The sequence below is a fragment of the Halichondria panicea genome, chromosome 14 (assembly GCF_963675165.1).
Source record: "Halichondria panicea chromosome 14, odHalPani1.1, whole genome shotgun sequence".
In the NCBI taxonomy this organism is placed as follows: domain Eukaryota; kingdom Metazoa; phylum Porifera; class Demospongiae; order Suberitida; family Halichondriidae; genus Halichondria; species Halichondria panicea.
In genome coordinates, this window is record NC_087390.1 from 1514224 (window position 1) to 1535865 (window position 21642).

The following is a 21642-nucleotide window of genomic DNA, read 5'->3' on the forward strand; positions in this document are numbered from 1 at the left end:
CTGAGGCATTGTCATCAGTTTTCCAGTCATAATTATTATACTAATTGGTACATATTTATAATTATGAAGGTATCACTATATAGACACCTATAGTGACCATTCATATTGTAACTAGAGCACTAAAGTGCAAACCCTCGGCTGGTACATGATGACATGATTAAAAAGAAACTAGAAATATAATGCAGTGCATATAGTGATGTTGTTATCATGTATGACTTGCACAGCAACTCAGGAGCAATAAAACTAAACCAGACTGGAGGCATGCTGAAACATTTGAGAACAGGTAGTGGTACTATAGATATATGCACTGTGGATTAGGATCACAGTAAAGAAGCCTGGAGTCTCAGAGAAGTATGGCTCCAGGTTCTGCATGGAGTAGGATCCCAGTCAGCAGCAGGAGAAGCTTCTCTACTTTAGTGACCCTGTTCCATTGTTCCTGGTATATACAGCTTTCTACTTTAGTGACCCTGTTCCATCGTTCTTGGTACAGGATCACTTCAGTTATAAGTAACGCATGTGCAAGTTCTGTTCAAGCTACATTTTGCTCGCTTTTATTAGACAAAGAAGCTTTAACACCGAAAGCTGCCACTATCAAAAGTACTAACTTGTTGTGTGGAGGCTACTTATGCTGTAAACGCAGTGCTAGAACATCCAGGTAAGCAGACCTAGTCACAAGCTTATTCAAGCTTCTTAGCTTTTGCTCGACAAAGAAGCTTTAACATCAAAATCTGCCACTATTTAAATCAAGATATTGTTCTGTGAAGGCTATCTATGCTGTAAACGCAGCGCTGTGGCATCCAGGTGAGTAGATATACCTGTGACAAACAAACAAACAAACAAACAAACAAACAAACAGACCAACATACTACTATACCCGTGGCCGCCCACGCGCGCCTCGGGTAATAATAAGTACGTTCCAAAGTCCCAACACCTTCAGAAAAGCTGATCTTAACTAAATACAAGATTTAAATTACACAGAAACCACTGCCGATTTAGTTGTATACTGACCCAGGGGCATAACTAGCAATGAGGCAGAGGAGGCCCTTCATGCATCTTGTACTACAAATGTCATGTGACTCACCTCACTAGCTTTTAATAGCTCTGGCTAGCTAACTTCTGGATAACTAGCCAACTATAGGTGTATAGAATGAACAGAAAATGAGCTCTATCACTATCAGTTGTATATATAGATGAAAAAAAGACGTGAGTGGGTGTAGTTTCCGGATAAAAATGTTGGCAAGCGCCCCGGTTGCTTCTCCTTCCCATAACATTTCTAGTTATGCCCTTGCTGACTATGCAACTCACTATAGATACCTATATTGACTATATATACTCTGTATACAGCAGCTGATGGCCAACTCACCTCTAGGTCCAGGCTGGAACGCCTCCACATAGTCAGCCAAGGCAGGGTACCCATACTCTCTGGCCACAACAGCAGCAGTTCGTCCAGGTATGATCTTGATATCTGCATGGGGTTGATTGCATGAACAGGAGCTAATGCAAATGCATAAACTGACTGTATGTATATATTATAGGTTTGGTCTATGCTAGCATGCACTCATTGGATAGCCTCGTTCCCAGGCCTTGCTGTCATTGTTCATGCATAAATAGAAGGTAGCAAAAAAAGAATAGACAAAATGAGGCAGCAAAGAAAGAAATAGGTGTACTAAGAAAAAGTAAGGCGGCCTGTTTGGGAAATCGCGTGATCCACAAAGATTTTTATGAACGTGGGCGATATAATTATAGCCCACAATCGTGATGTAAGGTATTCTCCTACGCATTCAAGTTACTGAGACAACCACCAAGCTGTGCTGGTGGGGAACAGTTAGGGAAACAGCGTGGCCAGCTCTGGTGGCAGTAGCTACCTGCTATAGATGATAATGACGCATGACTAAACTATTAGTTTAGATCTAGCGTTTAGAAAGACACAAGAAAAATTTAGAATCTAGATCTACTAGCCTATAGTAGATCTAGCTAAGGTATAGCTAGCTATAATAAAATAGCTTTTATAAACTGTTTGCAAACTTTCAGTTCCGAGTACAACTTGCAGGGGGCAAAATTTTAGTCGTACATCTCTACGTGGGCAGTCTTTCCCCCTTCTACCACCCTTCTACCCTCACGCGACGTCCCAATACATGCAGGCTCTCCTTTTTCCCCTAACTCTACCTCTATTTCTATCTTTATTCCTCCAATTAATACCGTATTTTGAATGATTAATACATTATTTTTAATTAACGATTATGATAAAGAACAGAAAAAGGAGAGCCTATGCATAATTATGTAGAGGCTACTCTCATTGGACACAATATTCAATTTTAAACCTTATAATAATTATATGGAAATAATTTCATTATTATTTTTGGCAATTTGGTGAATCTATAATCTTTACAGTGAGGACGCCAAAGTCTATATAGAGATTATGCATGCACACATTTATGGCTTGCCTATAATATACATATATAGTATTGACACGTGCATGTGATCAAATGCATGCAGTAAATTGCCAATTTTTTAAATCGCTAAATACAATGCTTGCCAAATTTGTCTGCTCTACGGTATTTGTAACATGAGATGCCTTACTTATGCCTAAAACATGCTGAACAATGTTTGTAAGTTTGTTACATAGCAACCGTACGTGCACCTGTATTGCGTATACCGGCTACTCAAAGGTACACATATATATGACTGTGAAGGCTTTAATTGCTATATCTATACAATGGCAGCCACGTATACTGCATGCTATATATATATACACCTAGACAAGATGACAGACACCTACTAACACAGCTGGACTAACACCCAAGATCACCTGTGGGACAGTGGTGGTGCAGTAACAGCTGAACAGTGTCCTCACTGTTGTAGAAGCATGCCCAGCAGGGGCGTAGCCAGACTTTTGAGACAGGGGTTTCCTCAGAAAAATCAGCGGCACAATAGCGCCGCGAAATTTTTGGCCACGCCCACTTCCGGTACCACACCCTCTTGATTGGGGCACACCTACTGCTCATTGACTTTTTTTACATGTTTGTGAGAAGCTAGCTAGCTATAGACATACTAAAAGGCAGGTGTTAATTAATTGTGTATTGCTAGTCTAGCTGAGCATAATTAAATGTCATTTACCTGAGAGGTTTCATGTGGCTGAGATTGTTCTAAACTTATACTTCCTGAATAAAGTTGTGCTTAGAGCTGAGTCTGAGAATACTGGGATTGATACTAGAACTTAAGTCTTGGTCTTCTTTATTTGAGGTAGCTAGCTAGCTGAGACTAGCTGAGACAAAGCCAAAGTGAAACGCTTCATGGTGCCATCTCTAGCTCTGATGATTGATTTGCAGCCACATGCATGAAAAGATGGGCAGGGCTGCTTGATTTCAACTATAGGAGAGCCCTGCCCAATTTTCTCAGCAGCTCCTGGGGGGGTTTCTGGGCAACCAGGAAACAATGGTAGCTACGCCCCTGCCCAGTGTAAGGGGGTCCAGCTATTATTAGCTGTAGCAGCTACAATAGCTCCAAACTTGATGAGTAGTTCTGCACTTTGGAGATGGTTACGAGCACATACTCTGTGTAGTGGAGTGTCTCTACTATGCTTTCTAGTGTAGTAGTCACTGTTGTTGGGTGGAGCTCCTCTTTGTAGCAGCTCAAGCACTGCTTGGTCACTACCATTCTGACTAACCTTGTAGAGCTGTTCAGCAAGGCGGTCACTATGGGGAGATGATAATTTGCAGCCATTATTGTTTAATTAGTGTTTGGGTGTGCATGCAAATGGTAGATCAAAATCGAATTAAATCTGCTACTATACACATTGACGTGTAATTACTAACTGCACTTAATTACGCTCTTATTATTTTATTGAGGAAAGATATAATTATAGTGAACAGTTTTTCTTACCTGTTAGTATCCATGCCGGGTAGTTATGCTCACCAACTCCACTCAACACTCAGACTGACAGTTCTGAAACTCATTCATGCAGACATGCAGCTATAGCAACAATACAATTAGTTTAAATTATCATTGATTACTGCACACTACCAAACATGGTCACATCAACACACACACATACAATGGGGAACCACTCAAACCAACCTCACAATTCTATACAATGCAAACACTGCAACCTAACACTATCTCACATTTTACACTCACATGCAAGGTGGGATATGTGTTACAAGTTTGCACTGGGGAACTATATAATACTTAAACCAACCTCTAATCGTAATTTAAGTCCCTCTTCAACCCAAGAACTAGTTCACTCATTGTCACATAACAGGGGCGTTTCTAGAGATTAAAAGTACAGAAAAAAAATGGAGCCGCGCGCATAGCGCGCGCGATTTTACGCCTCCGCATTTATTGCGGCGTATCTTTCATACATCCAGCTCCTCCCCCATGCAGCCTTGCAGCAAAAAAGTACAGCACACTGCCCAAGAAAAGAGCGGCTCCTACTATTCTCCTCTAGAGCTTCTCTCTTCCATTCTAGTTCTGTTACTATGTTACTAGACAAAGCATCTAGCTACAATAATTTTTCTGTGTATCTTCTTGTAAATGACAATATAATGTATAATGTTGTAGTTTGTAGCCCAGAGTAATCTATAGTACCGGTACTATAGCTCATAGTTCCCTGCTAAATACACTCAAATGGGATCTAATGCATGCATAGCGTGATAATAAGACATAATTATGAGTCAGTCATCTTGTAGGATCTCCATGCACTATTCTTCTGGGGTACATCCTAGCAAACTGGTCAATCACAATGGGGATGTCCAGTCATTCTAGTGTTAGTCATTGCTTCTCAGTATCTCTCAGTGGAGCAAGAGGTGACTGGGATAGTGCAGAGGATCTATTATGCATGCAATTAGCATTACATAACAACATTGGAATGGCAATACTGATTGCACATGCTCAATTGGGCGTGGTCATGACTTGTAATCGTGTCAATGAGATAGAGCTGCACAGTTAGCTAGCTAGCTAGCTACTGAGTGATACGATTAGTTTCATGGTTGTCTGGGAGGACAGGGGGGTGCTCAAGCCCCCAAAGCCCCCCATTTTACACGCCACTGCATAACCCTGTTTTCTTGATAAGAGCGAGTGAATAATGTTTTATATGCAAATCAAAAACAATGAAGTATATGCGCAGAATAACACAATGATACAGAAACATACATACATGTACATGTTATTGTATGTGCATGCACGCATTCCAGTGGCGGATCCAGGAGTGTTGAGAGGGAGGTTCCAAAACAGTAATTTTACAAAAAAAGGTCATCACTTTTCCTAAGCAATGAGCATGCACATCAATTGCATGAAATCAGCCTAGTATCTACAGATCCCGATCATTCAAGTTAAGTTGCTAGCTATAGTAAGTTGATCTCCAGTGACGTGTGTTCTTGTGTGAAAAAGGGGGGTTCATGGAACCCATGCATGGAACCTGCCTAGATCTGCCACTGCATTATTTTGTTGTGATCCATAATTCAGCTCAAACAGTGTTTTTACAAGCCGGCAACTAGCTAGGGGGCCTGGGAATTATTTGGAAATTAAGTGCTCAGAGGCACTCAATTTTGTAGTGGGTACACAGACCTCTGCTACTGCTATATACTGTTGCACTTCGGAAGATGGTGAAAGATGCAGCTGTTCAGTCACTACAACTAATACAGATCAAAACGAGCTGAGGGATGTATATTTCTTGGGTATCCTATATAGTGACTCAAGTATGTAGTACATAAATTAGTCTGGATATAATTATAGACGTACACTGTACTTGAAATGTATACACTGCATGCAACAAGTACATTTAGTGGAATACGTTCGTCAAGAATGAACACATGTACTGTCATTGTTATACCTTTTTTCATTAAAGTACTGACAGATCTTAGTAGCAATTTCTTCCTTCCTTAGATCAAATAAGATCCTAATCAGCGCTCTAAAGGTTGCTTCGCTGGGTTCGTGACCTCTCCAGATTTGACAAACAGTTTATCACTGCCACTTGATTGCTTTTACTAACATGAGCGCAAGTCCTCGCATCAGCTTGTTTGTTTCCATTCAGCTTCAGTGGGTGGAAGTAGAGCTCCACATCATCAAAGTGCATAGCTACTAGAGAAAGGTCATCTTGTTCAATCCCTAGATCCAACTGCTCGTCAGTGACTCCATGCTTGACCATTAACTCGTGGAGACTGGTGGTCCATGGATCCTATAACACACATGCATGAATGAGTAACATGCTGAGAAAATAAGTATACTATATATAGCCATAGCCAAGTTTGTGGTAAACTGACGTAGTAGTATACATTATACAAAGAAGTAAAGCACTCATTATAGGGTGGGGCCAAAGGGTAATTATTTTATTTACCTACACAGCTACAGACAACGCACCTTTTTCTCATCACCACTGATACTATATCACCACTGATACTAAACACTGAGGGATCAATATCATCATAAAATTAATGTGATGAAGATCATCATATTTAGTCGTGCTTGTAACCTCTCTACTCTTTGTAACTGCACAATGAGGGGAATACGATAAGCAAACTAAATGAATTATATGTAGCTATTATGTACATGTATAGCTACCAATAAATGAGAAATTATGGCCCATTTCCAAATAAACATACAATGTACCATCTGAAAGAGCTCCTTTTAAGCTTTCAGAAAATCAGAAAATCGTTGACATTGGATCATCAGAACTCTATTTAGAGAGCCAATTCTAGTACTCGAGTCCAATCACACAATGAAAAATTGGATTGAAAGTACCAAAGGACAATTGGAATGCAATTAAAGTCCTCCAGAAGCATATTTTAATTAAGAACTTTGACCCTGACATTCATTATGCATTGAGAAAATGACCTCTCACCTTTAGATACTCGTAGCAACTCCCTCAGAACAGACATAATAGCAAAGGGTACTTTCCTGTAAAATTACGAGGGTATGGTATAGTGCATACAATGCCGCTCTAAATGAAACTATAGTGAGCAGTTTCTCTTACCTGTTAGTATCCATTGTATAGAGTAGCTATTCACCAACTCTATATATACACTCAGCTGACAGCTCCGAAACTCATCCAAAAACAATACAATTATCATTGATTACTGCACACCACCAAACACGGTCACATCAGTGTACACACCACACATGAAAGGATGCCATGTATTTACAATGGGGAACCACAAAGCCAACTATGCACGCATTGCAAACACTGGAACCCAACACCATCTCACTAAGAGTTCACAATAAAGAAAGAGTATGAAACTTACTATAATTACGGGTACATTCCTTAATGCATGTTGGATGTCAGGGTCATGCTGTCATGATGCATTTAAACTCTGCTTCTGCTTTGGAGGACTTTAATTGCATTCCAATCATCTAGATCGAATTCTTCCTTTGATACCTCCACTCCATTATTGGGTTATAGGGTTAGTACAGGAATTTTTAGGGTACTATAATCGCTGTTAAATTTACAATTTCAACAATTGAAAAGGAGCTGTTTTATAAAAAATTTCAGCCATAGCAAAAACGAGCCCATTATCTTCGAGGATCCTCCTTCGTTTAATTCTCCTTCTCTGTAAGTTTCTCACCGTGCACGCACAAAAACGGTGCACGTGCAATGCATTCTTTACTATTTTTAGATACAAGACCCCGCCCATTTGTTTTCTGATAGATAGTAGTTGCATGCCCTCTTCTCTTCATACGCCCTTGGTATTATATAATTGTATATAGCTGACGTCAGTCAAAGGCCATTCTATGCTGACTGATCACATGTGTATCGTAGGGCATTTGTCAATCTTATTAAAAAACATGGTTTCAGCCCTGCAGGTGACCTGTTCTGGTGCTGTCGACAGTTTTTTAATATTGTGTATCGCACCATAGAACCGCTGAACGATGCTGCAGATACTCTCTCTGCCCTATCAGCCAAAAATGGAGCTTTGCGAGACTATTTTCATAGAAAAGTAAAGTTTGTATACGAGTGTAGTACACATAGTGATATGTACTCTATATAATTATATAACTGCATGGTGAGAACTCGAATAGAAATGGTGCATGTACTGATCCGTTATACGCCTATACCTGAACACTTTGAGTCAGAATTATCCTGTGTAATCAATAATGTGTCGATCAATTACACGCATGCACAATGTTAGCCTCAATCCCAGGCCGATCCGTCTCCAATTGAACGCTAGGTCACCTTCTCGAGGCTAGCACAATGTTAGATGGTGTTGATAAAGCCACAGTATTACATCACACATCTTCGTCAGCTCAAGCATCTGATCTGGTACATTTCCGTCTAACGTTAATTGACTTGCATGATGGCCATTGCAGGTATACAGTAACATGTAGGGCAATAATTTAATATGCCAAACCAATCTAAAGGTACTGTCTGTTCCCTGTGCAGATGAGGTTTCAAGCGTAAGGACGTCAACAACATAGAACCTTTTGAGAGTGCAGCCGATACTGAAAATGAACCATTCTCAACTATCCCAAAAAATGGTTTATAAGTACAATTTCATGTGCGCAGCATCTCAACAAACTTCTAGTATACTCTATGGGATGCCAGAGCAGATTGGAACAGCCTGGCCATACAGTTGGACATACCGTCAGGAACGCGTATACACTGTTAAAAATGGGGTGTTACGTAGCACACTAATTTTAGTAGGTAAATGTCAGTGGTGTGTTAATGAACACACTCGTGTGTTTGTCGTACTCAACAACACACTTGGAGTGTAATAGAACACACTTGGGTGACACAACAGAATGGTGTGTTACTGAACACACTGACATCCATACAGTGGTGTAAAGTAGCACACGATATATAAGATATTAAGAAGGTCTTTTTACTTTTCAGATACCAGAATTAATATTTATGTTCCACTTAGTACAGTTAGATCACCAAGAGTGCTAAGTATGTGCAAGTGAAATAAGAGTTGAAATGCTGCAGTCCCTGCAAATGCGGAAAACAACTTGCTATCACTCTCAAAGGAAGCTTTATACTTTGCAAACCCAGAAATCCAGGTCCTAAAAGTATGGCTATAGTATATAGAAGCCTGCAAGATTCTACATGCATGCTATATAGAGCTAAGTGGCTAAGTCCAGACCTTCTGTGTGCGCATGCGCATTGAGGCTAGAAGCACATGTAGTGTGCTTTAATTAAAATCAACAAAGACTCAAGAACTGGAGAAGAACTCAATTTAGCTCTATACTAACTGCACTGAGTGTTTAGCTTTCCTGAAGAACATACACTACTGCAGCACTTCATGGAGCTTCCAAAGGCCATTCATGTGGTAAGCTGGTGCAATACTATGTGTGATATGATCATATAAATTATATATAGCCTTTCTCACAACTCAGCCCAGAACTTGACCTCATTTTTGACTTGAGCACTGGTTTGGGTACAGAAGTGACTATTCTCTGGGACATACTAACTGCTATAAATGTGCAGAAAAGTATCCAGGTACGTGGAGTAATAGATATGCTTACCTATACCAGACATAATTATATTTATTATTTAGGACAAGACAAGATGACAAGATGACAAGATGACTTCAATCAAAATGTGCTACTGCTGCTGTGCGCTCTTTCGTCAAAAAGGGAACATGTGATGTGCTGTCATTAACAGTAATGTGTTGTAATAATCCGTATAACATTTAAATAGTCATTCGTTGTATAGATGTGTTTTTAATTTGTGTTAAATGACTTGTACATTTCGTTGAAATTGCAACAGCACCAAGCTAACTAACATAGAGCAACTACACTATACCGTCCTGAAAATAACCAAGTTACGAGGTGCACATGCACTGTATGCATGTGCTAGACAAACATTATTAGTGTGCTTGAAGGCACTGTATGCATGTGCTAGACAACACATTTACCATTATTAGTGTGCTTGAAGGCACCTATGCATGTGCTAGACAACACTTTACCATTATTAGTGTGCTTAAAGGCACTTATGTATGTGCTAGATAACACACTTGCCAATGTGTTCAGCGACACACAACAGTCTATGTGTTACAAAACACCTTTAGGGGTGTCAAATTTAAAGTGTCATACCAACATCCCAAAAGTGTGTTCCAGAACACATCATTTTTAACAGTGTATAAGGTTAGGTGATTTTTAAGTGTGCCCACTCCTCATAATTCATTGTGCAGGAAATTAGAGCGGATAATCGGGACGGGGGCGTTCGTGAAATGTTTGTAGCAATGCTCGAGGAGTGGTGAATGGTCCCGTTGATCTAGATGACCTCGTGACTGCTCTTCGATCTGAGCCTGTAGGCAGGGGGGACATGGTGCGAAAAAAGATTACAAGCGGAGAGATAAAACAACCACAATGACATAGATTCTAGATGTCACTAACACATAGAGTTTTTTTATACTAGCTTGAAGCATGGTCATACAAATCTTATCAGAGTTCACAGTCGTAATTATAGCTACGTATATAATTATTTTATAGAAAGACAAGCAAAATTATATAATTATGAAGTGTAAAAAAGTAGAACTCTTGACAATAATCTCCAAAATAATAATCAGGCTATTGCATGTTCACAAAGTTCTGGATGAGGTTGAGTGCTCTCTCCGGCTGGTCAAACGGGAGAATGTGCCCACCCCCTCTCACGACCACCTGCATAAACTTGTTCACTGTCCTCACATACCCGGCAACATCATCTCCTATCTTCCACACCTGTGAAGGGAAGAAATGTGTGTGTGTGTGTGTGGGGGGGGGGGGGTGAGAACAAGAAATGTGTGTGTGGGGGGGGGTGATAACACGAAACAAATTCAACAAAACTATATTTGTCCTGTAAACAATCTATTAAAAATCTCCAAGAATAATCATCGATGGACTCACTTGTCTGTCAGCCTTGAGGTAGGCGTCTCTTCCCGACCACTGCAGTACCTGCAACATGCTCTCCGTAAGGGGAACCCCCACAATGATGTCCAGCTGTCCATTGTACAGGAGCACCTGAGGGGGCAAAAAAAAACAGTTGACAAGACAGACTGAATGAAAAAAGCAGTAAGCTGTACTGTTCAGCAGCAGCCATGGGACTTTGAAATAATTATAGGCATCGTTTTTAGCATGGTTGATCATTTCCCATTACTTAATTAGCAATGGCCAGCATGCAAATTAATGTGAAAAGTATAAACTGTACATGTGCGTATATAATAGCTACATGTAGCTTCCACCGAGGCATGCATCAGTACCCACGGTGCTTTCATTATAATTATTGTAGCACTATAGTTTATACCAAAGAAATAATCGGATGTTCGCAACACAATATTATTTATGGCCTCTCAAATGGTGTTGCGAACGTCCAATTTCCAGTAGCTAGCTTTTTGATGCTATAGTGCTACAATTATTGCTTTACAATAAATAAAGTGAATAAAGTGTTACATGAACAGGCAATTGTGTAAGCAATAAAACCACATTTCCCACCTTGTAGTTGTCCATGAGTACTGACAACCAGTCCCTCACTGTGTCCATAATGTCCTGAGGGTCAAATGAACAACACAATGACCCATCCTGCTAATACACACCCATATCTCACACCACTATGCAACAGAAAACCACTATAGTATTACTTGTGTATAAAATTGGAAGAGAGGAAACCATCATCGTATCGACTACTTATAAGGCCATTATGTATCAGTACTTTATTGCACTCACGTTTCCAAGGGCCATTTCCACGTCTTCAGCGTGAGAGCCATAGCTGAGACTGCCGACGTGAATGGCTCGTCTGATGTCAGTGGTGTTGATGAAGGGAACGTAGTAGTTAAAATCAGGAGGAGACTGAACGAATAAGAAGTATTGCATGTGACAGTCTTATTTGCATGAAGAAAAGCTACAATTCTGAACATGTATTGTGGTCACCCTATAATTAAAACATGCACAGCCAGTTAACAAGCTTTAAAGTCTCCTTAGCGAATGTTTCCATAGCATGTATTTGAACCTGTGTTAGTAGGCCAAGTCTGTATAGTGTTATAGCCACTGTTGGTCTTCCCAACAAGGGGTAACAGCAGAAATATTAATAATATACACAGGGAGAAACGAATCACCCCAGGGCACGACTCACATTTCAACAACACCCTACAATACTTAAGTACGTACCAACATACGTGTACCTAGCGAGGTCCTGAGAATGTTGTAGTAGTTGGTGGATCCAGTGATGTTGTACAAGTACGTAGGATACGGTATCAGATCTCCGTTGAGCAGAGCATCAAAAATCTGCAACAGTCGGCACAAACATGTTATACCTACTTTGAGAATGTGAAATGGATTTTGGATGCTGAGCTTCTGTGAATTGGCCACCGAATAAACCGTAACAGCTGCGTTGAGTAATAGCTTAGACAAGCACACAGCTGGCTACAATGTTCACTAACTGCTAGGTACTGAACCCTGGTGGACGAGAGGGGGTACGTGATGCACATACATTGTAGTTAGTCAGTGGCTTCAGTAGTTGGTTCCTGTACAGGTACTGAGTACTAGAGTTGCCTCTGTGACTAGAGTTCTGATGCTGTGTATAGTGTGTGTACCTTGAAGCCATCGTAAAACCGTTCAGCTTTGATGTACTGCACAGCCGTGTTGGTCCTTGAATAAATGTAAGCGGCTTGGTTCTCGTCAGCCCTTCCAAACTGGAACACAAGGTCAGCGTAAGCATTCATCATCACTTGCGTCCGTCCCTGTGTGTGTGTGTGTGTGTGTGTGTGTGTGTGTGTGTGTGTGTGTGTGTGTGTGTGTGTGTGTGTGTGTGTGTGTGTGTGTGTGTGTGTGTGTGTGTGTATGTGTGTGTGTGTGTGTGTGTGTGGGTGTGTGTGGGTGTCTTATCTTGGACTGATAAACCTCAGGAATTGTCAATTTGTTGTGGCGATGGGAGTGGGGAACAGGCATTAAATAGATGTGGTGTGTGTGTGTGTGTGAGGGGTAGCAGCAGAAATAAGAATTGCTCTCAAATATGAAAGGTCTCTTTCTAATTAAGCTTTCAGAAAATCAGAAAAGCGTTGAAATTGGATACCCGGAATTAAGTATGGCAGATGAAAGAGTCCCGGAACCATTGAATAAACGGAGGGGGGTTGTAGTTAAACATATATGTTTCTTTCAACAGCCATAACTTCAGTACTGGTGATCCAATGTCAACATTTTTATGATTTTCTGAAGCGTACAAAGAGACCGTTCAAATTATGTCTTTAAATCCAAACTTTCATTGGGGCCGTAATTTGCCATTTTTCGCCTTTGGACCATGGTATTGCCAAATTGGCAAACACTTTTATCTCTTAAATATGAACTTTGATGACACCATTTGAAAGGTTTATTTCTAAGCTTTCTGAAAATCATAAAAGCGTTGAAATTAGATCCACGGAATTCAAGTTATGGCAGCTGAAAGAGTCCCCAAACCATTGGGAAGCTATTACACTTTGGTGCCCTTAGTGACTTTTGCTGGATTTTGTCTATAATTATAAGCAAGCAACTCCATTAAACCTGGGCTGTAATAATTATAGAGGGTGTCCTAGTGGTTAGTGTACACACATAATACACTTGACTCTGCCTGAGTGTCCTACTAATAACCTGATGGCCTTGAGTTGGATGTTGTTACTGATCCTCTCCAGTACTGCCTCCCCAGACACAGTGTCTATGATGAGCACACACTCTTTAGTGACAGGCTTCTTGGGTCCTCTGAACTGGGCCACATCATCAGTCCACTCAGCCTGTGTGGAAGTGGAGGGGGGCAGAATGATTGTAGTTTATATAGTCAAACCTGTCTATTGTAGTCATCCTCTATAATACAGCCACTCAACATCTCCATAGCATATAATTATGTGTTTGGACCTGACTGTGTTAGGAGGCCACCTCTCTATTGGCAAACATGCCTCACAATAAAATAGCTGATTGGAGACCTCATAATTATAACTACACAACTACATGTACTTGCTTATTAAGTTTGCTCCCTAGAAACCTACTAATAGATCTAGCTCAGTTGCTGTGAAATAGCAAATAGTGTGTGATATGATGCTTGCAATACCTTGCCGTCTTTAATTCTCAATCCATCGACATTGACCACATTGGCAAACTCAGGTGTGAATACTAATGAGGAAGAATGCTCGAGCTCATCAAAATCTTCATTTCTTGTCGTATCTTGAACTGGTTTGGCAACAAGAAGGTCATTTTGGAGTTGAATGAGCGTCACATGCACATTAACTGTGTGAACGAGAATGGATTATTAAAACAGAGAATAAAACTAACTTGTGCGTTTAGCCTAGCTGCTTTGCGACCACTTTCAGTCAAGTATTGAGCTGCTCCCTCCCACAGTCGAACACAGGGCGGATGAGATTTTGGCCAGGCTTCTCAATAGCTGGCCTTTGTTGCATGTAGCATGCATGTACGGTCCACTTTATACGTATATACATTGTAAAATGAGGCCTCAGGCTCTTCTGCTGTGGTACATGCATGGTCCTGGATATAACTTGTTTTAAATAGATGATGGCTTCTTATAGCTGGTTGTTTTGGAGTGTTCCCTGACATGATTCTATTGATGGCAAGGTCTTTGCTCCAGGCTGTCTTGATGATGTCTTTCAGCTTGTTGGTTAGTCTCACGAATCAGCCGCCCTTCCTAGGTCTCTCACTTAGGAAGGGCGGCTAATTCGTGAGACTGGCATGCAATTAGGGTTTGTCTAAGTTCAACGTGTTTGATGCACTCCTTTATGAGACCCCACCCCTCCATTAGCTAGCTACTCTGCATAATATCTGAGACCGAGCTGCATGCATGGCCGGGCAGTGGGCAAAGGGATTATAGCACAAGCACAAGGCCTAGGGGAATTAAATCTACTATGACTTGAGGGATAGGAAGTAGACTCTCCATTGTCTGCAGTATAGACTTGATATACTACTTGCACATGTCTGCAGTAGACTAGCTACATGCACAATGACTGAATTAAGTAACATCGAATCTTTCATAAGATAGCCAAACTATCTATAGATGTTGTGACAAAGTTCCAAACCTTAGCCGGAAACTGTTGGCCTTTTCTCTCCCTAACCGATTACCCACTATAACAATTGGGTACTGTTTTATTAATCACCACAAACCCACCACCTTATGTTGTCATGGAAACAATTTTGGATATGTTGTAGCTTATTCATTCACCTACACAATGGTATCAGCAGATTTTCTTAGAAATGTTCCAATCATAAGATATTTACATTTAAGTACAACTACTCACACATTTTTGGTATTCTACTCTTTAGACTGGATGCACTGTATGTTCTATGCCGTGAAACACATTGATATCATTATACTGTTGTATAATGAGCATTGTCTTGTTTTATCTGTTAGTGACATGAAGTCCATCGAAATAAAGAGATTCGCTAACATAATGAATACACATATAGAGCAGAATCTTGGATCGGAACTTTTAGGACACACTGTGTTGAATGTATGGTCATGTATATGTATTTTACAATGCATGCCCTGTATCGTTTAATACTGCAATATCTTCTACTCACTTATTCAATGATGCTGCACTATTTTATACTTTTTCTCCACATGCACATCTGAATGCATGCAGAGGTATTTATGATAAAGGTTATAGTTGACACCAGAGACATTCAGTGCACTATCTAATATAGAAGTGTAGATATGACGCCATTTGGGTATCAGCCACAAAGAAGGAATCAATATTGGGGAACCACGGGGAAACTGCCTTGGGCTCAACCACAAAGAAGGAATCAATATTGGGGAACCACGGGGAAACTGCCTTGGGCTCAACCATAAAGAAGGAATCAATATTGGGGAACCACTGGGAAACTGAGCCTATACCGCAATGGTCAGACAACAGATGGCCATGCCTTTATGTGGTTGAACTGGTATTGCTTTCAAACTCCCCTTAGTACATGGCATGCGGAAAACAAAGCATTTAAAACGCTTGTTGACTATAGCAATATAGTATAGTAAAACAGAAAAGAGTTCAGCATCCATTGAATAAGTGAGTTACAGTAACTATAGGCACATGCATTACATATAATTATCGACTTACAGCCATTCTTGGAGCAGCATAATGATTAACATGCCAACAATCATCCTCACATACATGCACCTCAGATATGCTGTCTAGAAATATTCTCAGCTAGTTAATACTGCTACTGATCCTAGCTACTGTTACCAGGAGTGAGCACTATCACATTGTGCCAGTGGATTCAACCAGCTTGTGTTATGACTATCGAAATGGAGCTTGTTTCACTCTCGAGCAGCTTGTTCAAACACTGAACTTGTTATCTGGTGGAGGCAATCTCACCTTGAGCTTTCTACCTGGAGATCATGTGTTAACTGAGCAGCTATTGATTCGTAACTTCTCACATGTGCAAATCACTGGCCAGAACAAAAGTACAACTGTAGTTGGATTCCATAGCAATGGTGCGATACGTTTTGTTAGCCTTACCAAATTGAGTATTGAACACTTGGGTTTCGTTGGAGTGAATGTCGGACCACCAAACTCACATCAAGGAGTAATCATTGTTGGTTCCCATGATGTCTACATTAACGATTGCTACTTGATGGAGTTTGGCTCAAATCAGCCGGAAAAAACACACATAGCTAAAACTAAAACTGCAACGATTGAGAGCACTCTCTTTATGAACAACACTGATCAGGCACTGCACGTTGAGGCTGATGATGTATACATAACAAATAGCGAGTTCACTAAAAATAGTGGAGGTGCAGTTCACATTAAGTCAAACAACTCTCTGATCAACAACACAGGGTTCAACTACAACAGTGCTGAGAACGGAGGAGCAGTAGAAGTAGTATCTGGTACTGTAGTGATCACTTCGTGTACCTTCACAAATAACAAAGCTTCTGTGTGGGGTGGAGCCATTGCTGTTGTCTCAAGCAGTGTGTCCATCTCCAACAGTGAACTGACACAAAACAGTGCATATGGCGGCTATTACGGCGGTGACGGCGGAGCGATTAATGTTGACTCTGGTAATGTGTCCATCTCCAACAGTGAGCTGACAAACAACGGAGCTGGTGATGGTGGAGCGATTAATGTTCAGTCAGGCAGTGTGTCCATCTCCAACAGTATGCTGACAAACAACAGAGCTGCCCATTATGGTGGTGGTGGAGCGATTAATGTTTACTCAGGTAGTGCGTTCATCTCCAACAGTACGCTGACAAACAACAGTGCTGAGTATGGTGGAGCGATTAATGTTGACTCAGGTAGTGTGTCCATCTCCAACAGTGAGCTGACAAACAACAGAGCTGGTATTGGTGGTGGTGGAGCGATTAATGTTTACTCAGGTAGTATGTCCATCTTCAACAGTGAGCTGACAAACAACAGTGCTGAGTATAATAGTGGAGCGATTAATGTTGACTCAGGTAGTGTGTCCATCTCCAACAGTGAGCTGACAAACAACAATGCTGAGTATAATAGTGGAGCGATTCGTGTTGACTCAGGCAGTGTTTCCATCTCCAACAGTACGCTGACAAACAACAGAGCTGGTGTTGGTGATGGTGGAGCGATTTATGTTCTGTCAGGCAGTGTTTCCATCTCCAACAGTACGCTGACTAACAACAGAGCTGGTACTGGTTACGCCGGAGCGATTAAAGTTGACTCAGGTAATGTGTCCATCTCCAACAGTGAGCTGACTAACAACAGTGCTGGCTATGGTGGAGTGATTAGTGTTGACTCAGGTAGTGTGTCCATCTCCAACAGTGAGCTGACAAACAACAGTGCTAACCACCAAGGTGGAGCGATTATTGTTTACTCAGACAGTGTGTACATCTCCAATAGTGAGCTGACAAACAACAGTGCTAACGATGGTGGAGCGATTTATGTTGACTCAGGTAGTGTGTCCATATCCAACAGCGAACTGACAAAAAACATTGCTAAAAGTAATGGTGGAGCGATTGATACTAACTCAGGTAGTGTGTCCATCTGCAACAGTGAGCTGACACACAACAGTGCTAACCACTATGGTGGAGCGATTCGTGTTATTGAATCAGGTAGTGTGTCTATCTCCAACAGTAAGCTGACAAACAACAGTGCTAACAAAAGTGGAGCCATTTATGTGTTCCAATCTTCCACCTTGATTATCAACAACACTTACATTACTAATAACATAGGCAGTTTGAACATTTCGCAGTCAAATATAACATTTATTGGAAGGAATATTGTCAGTAATAATGGTCGTCCCATTTATGCTTTCAGTAGTCGAATCGAGTTTAATGGACCTACAACACTGAGTAACAATTGTGGTGTGCTGGGAGGAGCTATTAGTGCTGTCCAGAGTGAAATAGACATTAACACAGAAGGAGTTATCATCACCAACAACACAGCTACCTCAGGAGGAGGGATATTTCTGAGAGAGAGTACACTCTTTGTAAATGAGCCAATAAAGATCTATCACAATACAGCACACCAGGATGGTGGAGGTATTTATGCATATTCTAGCAGAGTTGAGTTCCAATCTGTGCTGATGCGGGGTCCATATGGTTATCCAATTCCTCCAAATACACAGAGTGAGATTGCTCACAACATTGCTGAGAATAATGGTGGAGGTATTTATGCAGTATCTTCAACTATCAAACTTACTCAATCACACGTCAACATTGACTCAAACACAGCTAATGCTAGTGGAGGTGGAGTGTTTCTACGGCAAAGTTCCAAACTGTACTTATTTAAAATGGATGTTGACTATTTTGGGAACAAATTAATTGTCAAGTTAATGATTAACAACAACTTGGCCAAATACGGAGGGGGGATACTTGTGGCAGATGACACCCAGAGGAGCGCATGTGGAGGAGGGATCACAGAAGATGATGATACTCGCACCATTTTTGCTGGCTGCTTCATTCAAACAATTAAACTGTATGAGTTAATAGGCTATCCTGATCATCCAAACTATTTCAACACATTCATGACTAACAACACGGCTACCCAGTCAGGAGCAGACATCTACGGAGGTCTGTTGGACAGGTGTACAATTAATCAAAATGCTGAATATGACATTTCTTCAAATGGATCTATATTGGACTACATAAATAACACCATCAAATCCTCCACCGAATTATCGATCTCCTCTGGGCCTGTTCGGGTGATGTTTTGTAACTATTCTCAAAATGACTATGTTTCTCCAAGAAAGGGACACACATTTAAAATCAGTGTTATGGCTGTTGACCAAGTTGGAAATCCAACGGATGGTACAATTCGCAGTTCTGTTATCACTGATAGTGGATTTGATCGTCTCAAAGAAGGACAGGCAAAACAAACAGTTGGCAATCAGTGCACAGAATTAGAGTACAATGTATTCTCACAAGATAGCTTTGCTCAAGTGGAACTCTATGCTGAGGGTCCATGCATCAATTTGGGAATTTCAAGACAACTCATCAATATTTCTTTTAAATCCTGTATATGCCCTATTGGACTCAAACCAATTCAGTCCGATACTGAGTGCAAGTGTGACTGTGATCCAGACTTGCTACAATATCAGATTACAAACTGTTCTGAGGAAAATGGAACCATAAAGCTGGAAAGTAATAACAACATATGGATAGAAGTCATAAATACCACCAACAAAACAGGGTATGTTGTTAGTAACTGTGTATTTGACTATTGTGTAGAAAAACCAGTCAACATCAGTATAAGCAGCCCTGACGAACAGTGTGCCTACAATCGAAGTGGTGTCTTGTGTGGAGAATGTGAACCAGGACTCAGTGTTATGTTGGCTACGTCAAAATGTAAAGAATGCTCTAATCTTTACCTTCTTTTGCTAATTCCATTTGCGCTGGCTGGCATATTGCTAGTTACTTTAATTCTCGTGCTCAACATCACTATAGCAACTGGGAATATTCATGGTCTCATTTTTTACGCCAATATACTAGTAGCTAATAGAGTGATTTTCTTAGTTAACGTAAACAACTTTTTAACAGTTTTCGTATCCTGGGTGAATCTTGATTTGGGTATAGAGACATGCTTTTACGATGGAATGAACTCTCAAGCAAAAGTGCTCCTTCAACTTGTCTTCCCAGCTTACTTGTTTCTTCTAATGTTTCTTGTTATAATTTTGAGCAACTATTTTGACTCGTTTGCAAAGCTCCTCTCCAACAGGAACCCAGTTGCTGCACTAGGCACACTCGTCCTACTCTCTTATTCTAAATTTTTACGGTTTATCATTGCTGCACTACAAAACAGGGTCTTGGATTATCCTGACGGTTCAACCAACACTGTTTGGTTGTTTGACGGCAATGTGCCATACTTCACTCCCAATCACATTCCTCAGTTTTTTGCTGCTGCCATTATCCTCATTGCTGGTGTATTGTTCACTGTACTGCTCTTCTTTGGACAATGGCTTCCGCACTGTTCAAAAGTTATGAAATGGACTAAGAACACAAAATACATCGGCTTCATGGATGCATACCATGCTCCATTCACTCCCAAGCATCGCTACTGGGTGGGACTGCTCCTCTTTGGCCTGATTGCTCATAATCTAGTAGTTGCCATAGCTCCAGACACTTTTCTCCCTGTGCTATCATCTGGGTGTATTGCATTCGGACTGATATCATTGAACAACCGAGTGTATAAAAAACAACTTAATGAATATCTAGAAGCACTGTTTTTACTTAATCTCGGCGTTCTATCTATTGGTACCTCCTATGTTGTTCAAACACACCAACAGCAAGAAACACTGGCTTTTGTTTCAATGTCCATAGCTTTCATTCTCTTTGTGATAATAATCAGCTACCATTTCCACCACTTCATACTGAAGAAGACCAAAATATGGCTCAAGATAAAGGAAGTTGTTAATGATATCAAAAGGAACCTATGTGCTGGTGCTGCAGACATTAGACTCCAACGAGCTAACAATGCCCGGGAAATGTATCAGCAGGTAGCCGATGAAAATGATGACGATGAATTACTCGAAGCAGTAGACGACTATGAACAAAGAGACGCCTTGAACCCACCTTACACTGATGGAGCCGTGGAAGAAGCTGACGCTGATCGTTACATCACTCCTCCCATCATCAGACCAGCCACGAGGCCGGACCAGCTGAGACTATCCTACATGGATGATCTAGCCCCCCTCACCACAGAGGACTACAGACCAGCCCCTCCCCCTCAAAGAGTCAACCATCGTCCGGTTGTTACACACACAGAAATCGGCCCGATACACAATCAAGTGTGAACTGTGTTATTTAGCTGAGGTACCTTTATAACATGTACAACTTAAAATAATGTTCGTAGGCATATCAACAGTTACTGACGTTAGCAATTGCTTATGTTGCACCATTGTAGTTTAATTAAAGAGAGATAGGATTTTTTGTAGAGTTAAAAATTAATTGTTGTGCTACTATAGCTATATAATTGAATGTTTGGTTCCCTTGGCTAACCAGACATGTATATGTACCGTATAATGATATAATTATAGTGGGTAAGCTTCGAGGGTCTAATGTTTGCAAACAAGTAACCTTCACAATAAATAATTATCGTAATTATACGCAATGAAGTATCAACTGTATTATAATTATAGCTACCCCGCTATATATGTGTTTGCATGTTAGTGTTGGTTCAATCACTATATAGCACAACGGTCAGTGAACAGGTATACGTTATATTTATGGGATTAATTATGTGTATAAAGACAATCTTTACCAATACAGCTGCTGTAAAACTCATTAGCTATATATATACG

The 21642-nt window shown here is 40.7% G+C and overlaps 2 protein-coding genes and 1 long non-coding RNA gene across 9 annotated transcripts in view; 2 read left to right on the forward strand and 1 right to left on the reverse strand.

Annotated features, from left to right (window-relative positions):
• The window catches only part of LOC135347403 (probable serine carboxypeptidase CPVL), a 75124-nt gene that overhangs the window by 20273 nt on the left and 33209 nt on the right, over positions 1–21642 (reverse strand). For 2 of the 5 annotated variants that reach the window (XM_064545378.1, XM_064545376.1), the window contains exons 3-9: positions 13531–13670; positions 12501–12647; positions 12076–12192; positions 11635–11757; positions 11404–11457; positions 10819–10932; positions 10286–10653 (exon numbers count right to left, since the gene is read on the reverse strand). In XM_064545378.1, the coding sequence (XP_064401448.1) occupies positions 10504–10653; positions 10819–10932; positions 11404–11457; positions 11635–11757; positions 12076–12192; positions 12501–12632 (690 nt within the window). In that variant the 5' untranslated portion in view covers positions 12633–12647; positions 13531–13670 and the 3' untranslated portion in view covers positions 10286–10503. Of the gene's footprint in view, positions 1–10285; positions 10654–10818; positions 10933–11403; positions 11458–11634; positions 11758–12075; positions 12193–12500; positions 12648–13530; positions 13671–13984; positions 14163–21642 lie in introns of those variants that run through there. The other 3 variants (XM_064545377.1, XM_064545379.1, XM_064545380.1) reach the window with 3 other exon arrangements.
• The window catches only part of LOC135347387 (protein NLRC3-like), a 91492-nt gene that overhangs the window by 14451 nt on the left and 55399 nt on the right, over positions 1–21642 (forward strand). The window lies entirely within an intron of this gene.
• Positions 221–9691, forward strand: LOC135347412 (uncharacterized). The gene is made up of 7 exons (XR_010398366.1): positions 221–655; positions 1345–1450; positions 7852–7931; positions 8124–8254; positions 8375–9260; positions 9328–9430; positions 9489–9691. It is a non-coding gene; the product is annotated as an uncharacterized LOC135347412 (long non-coding RNA).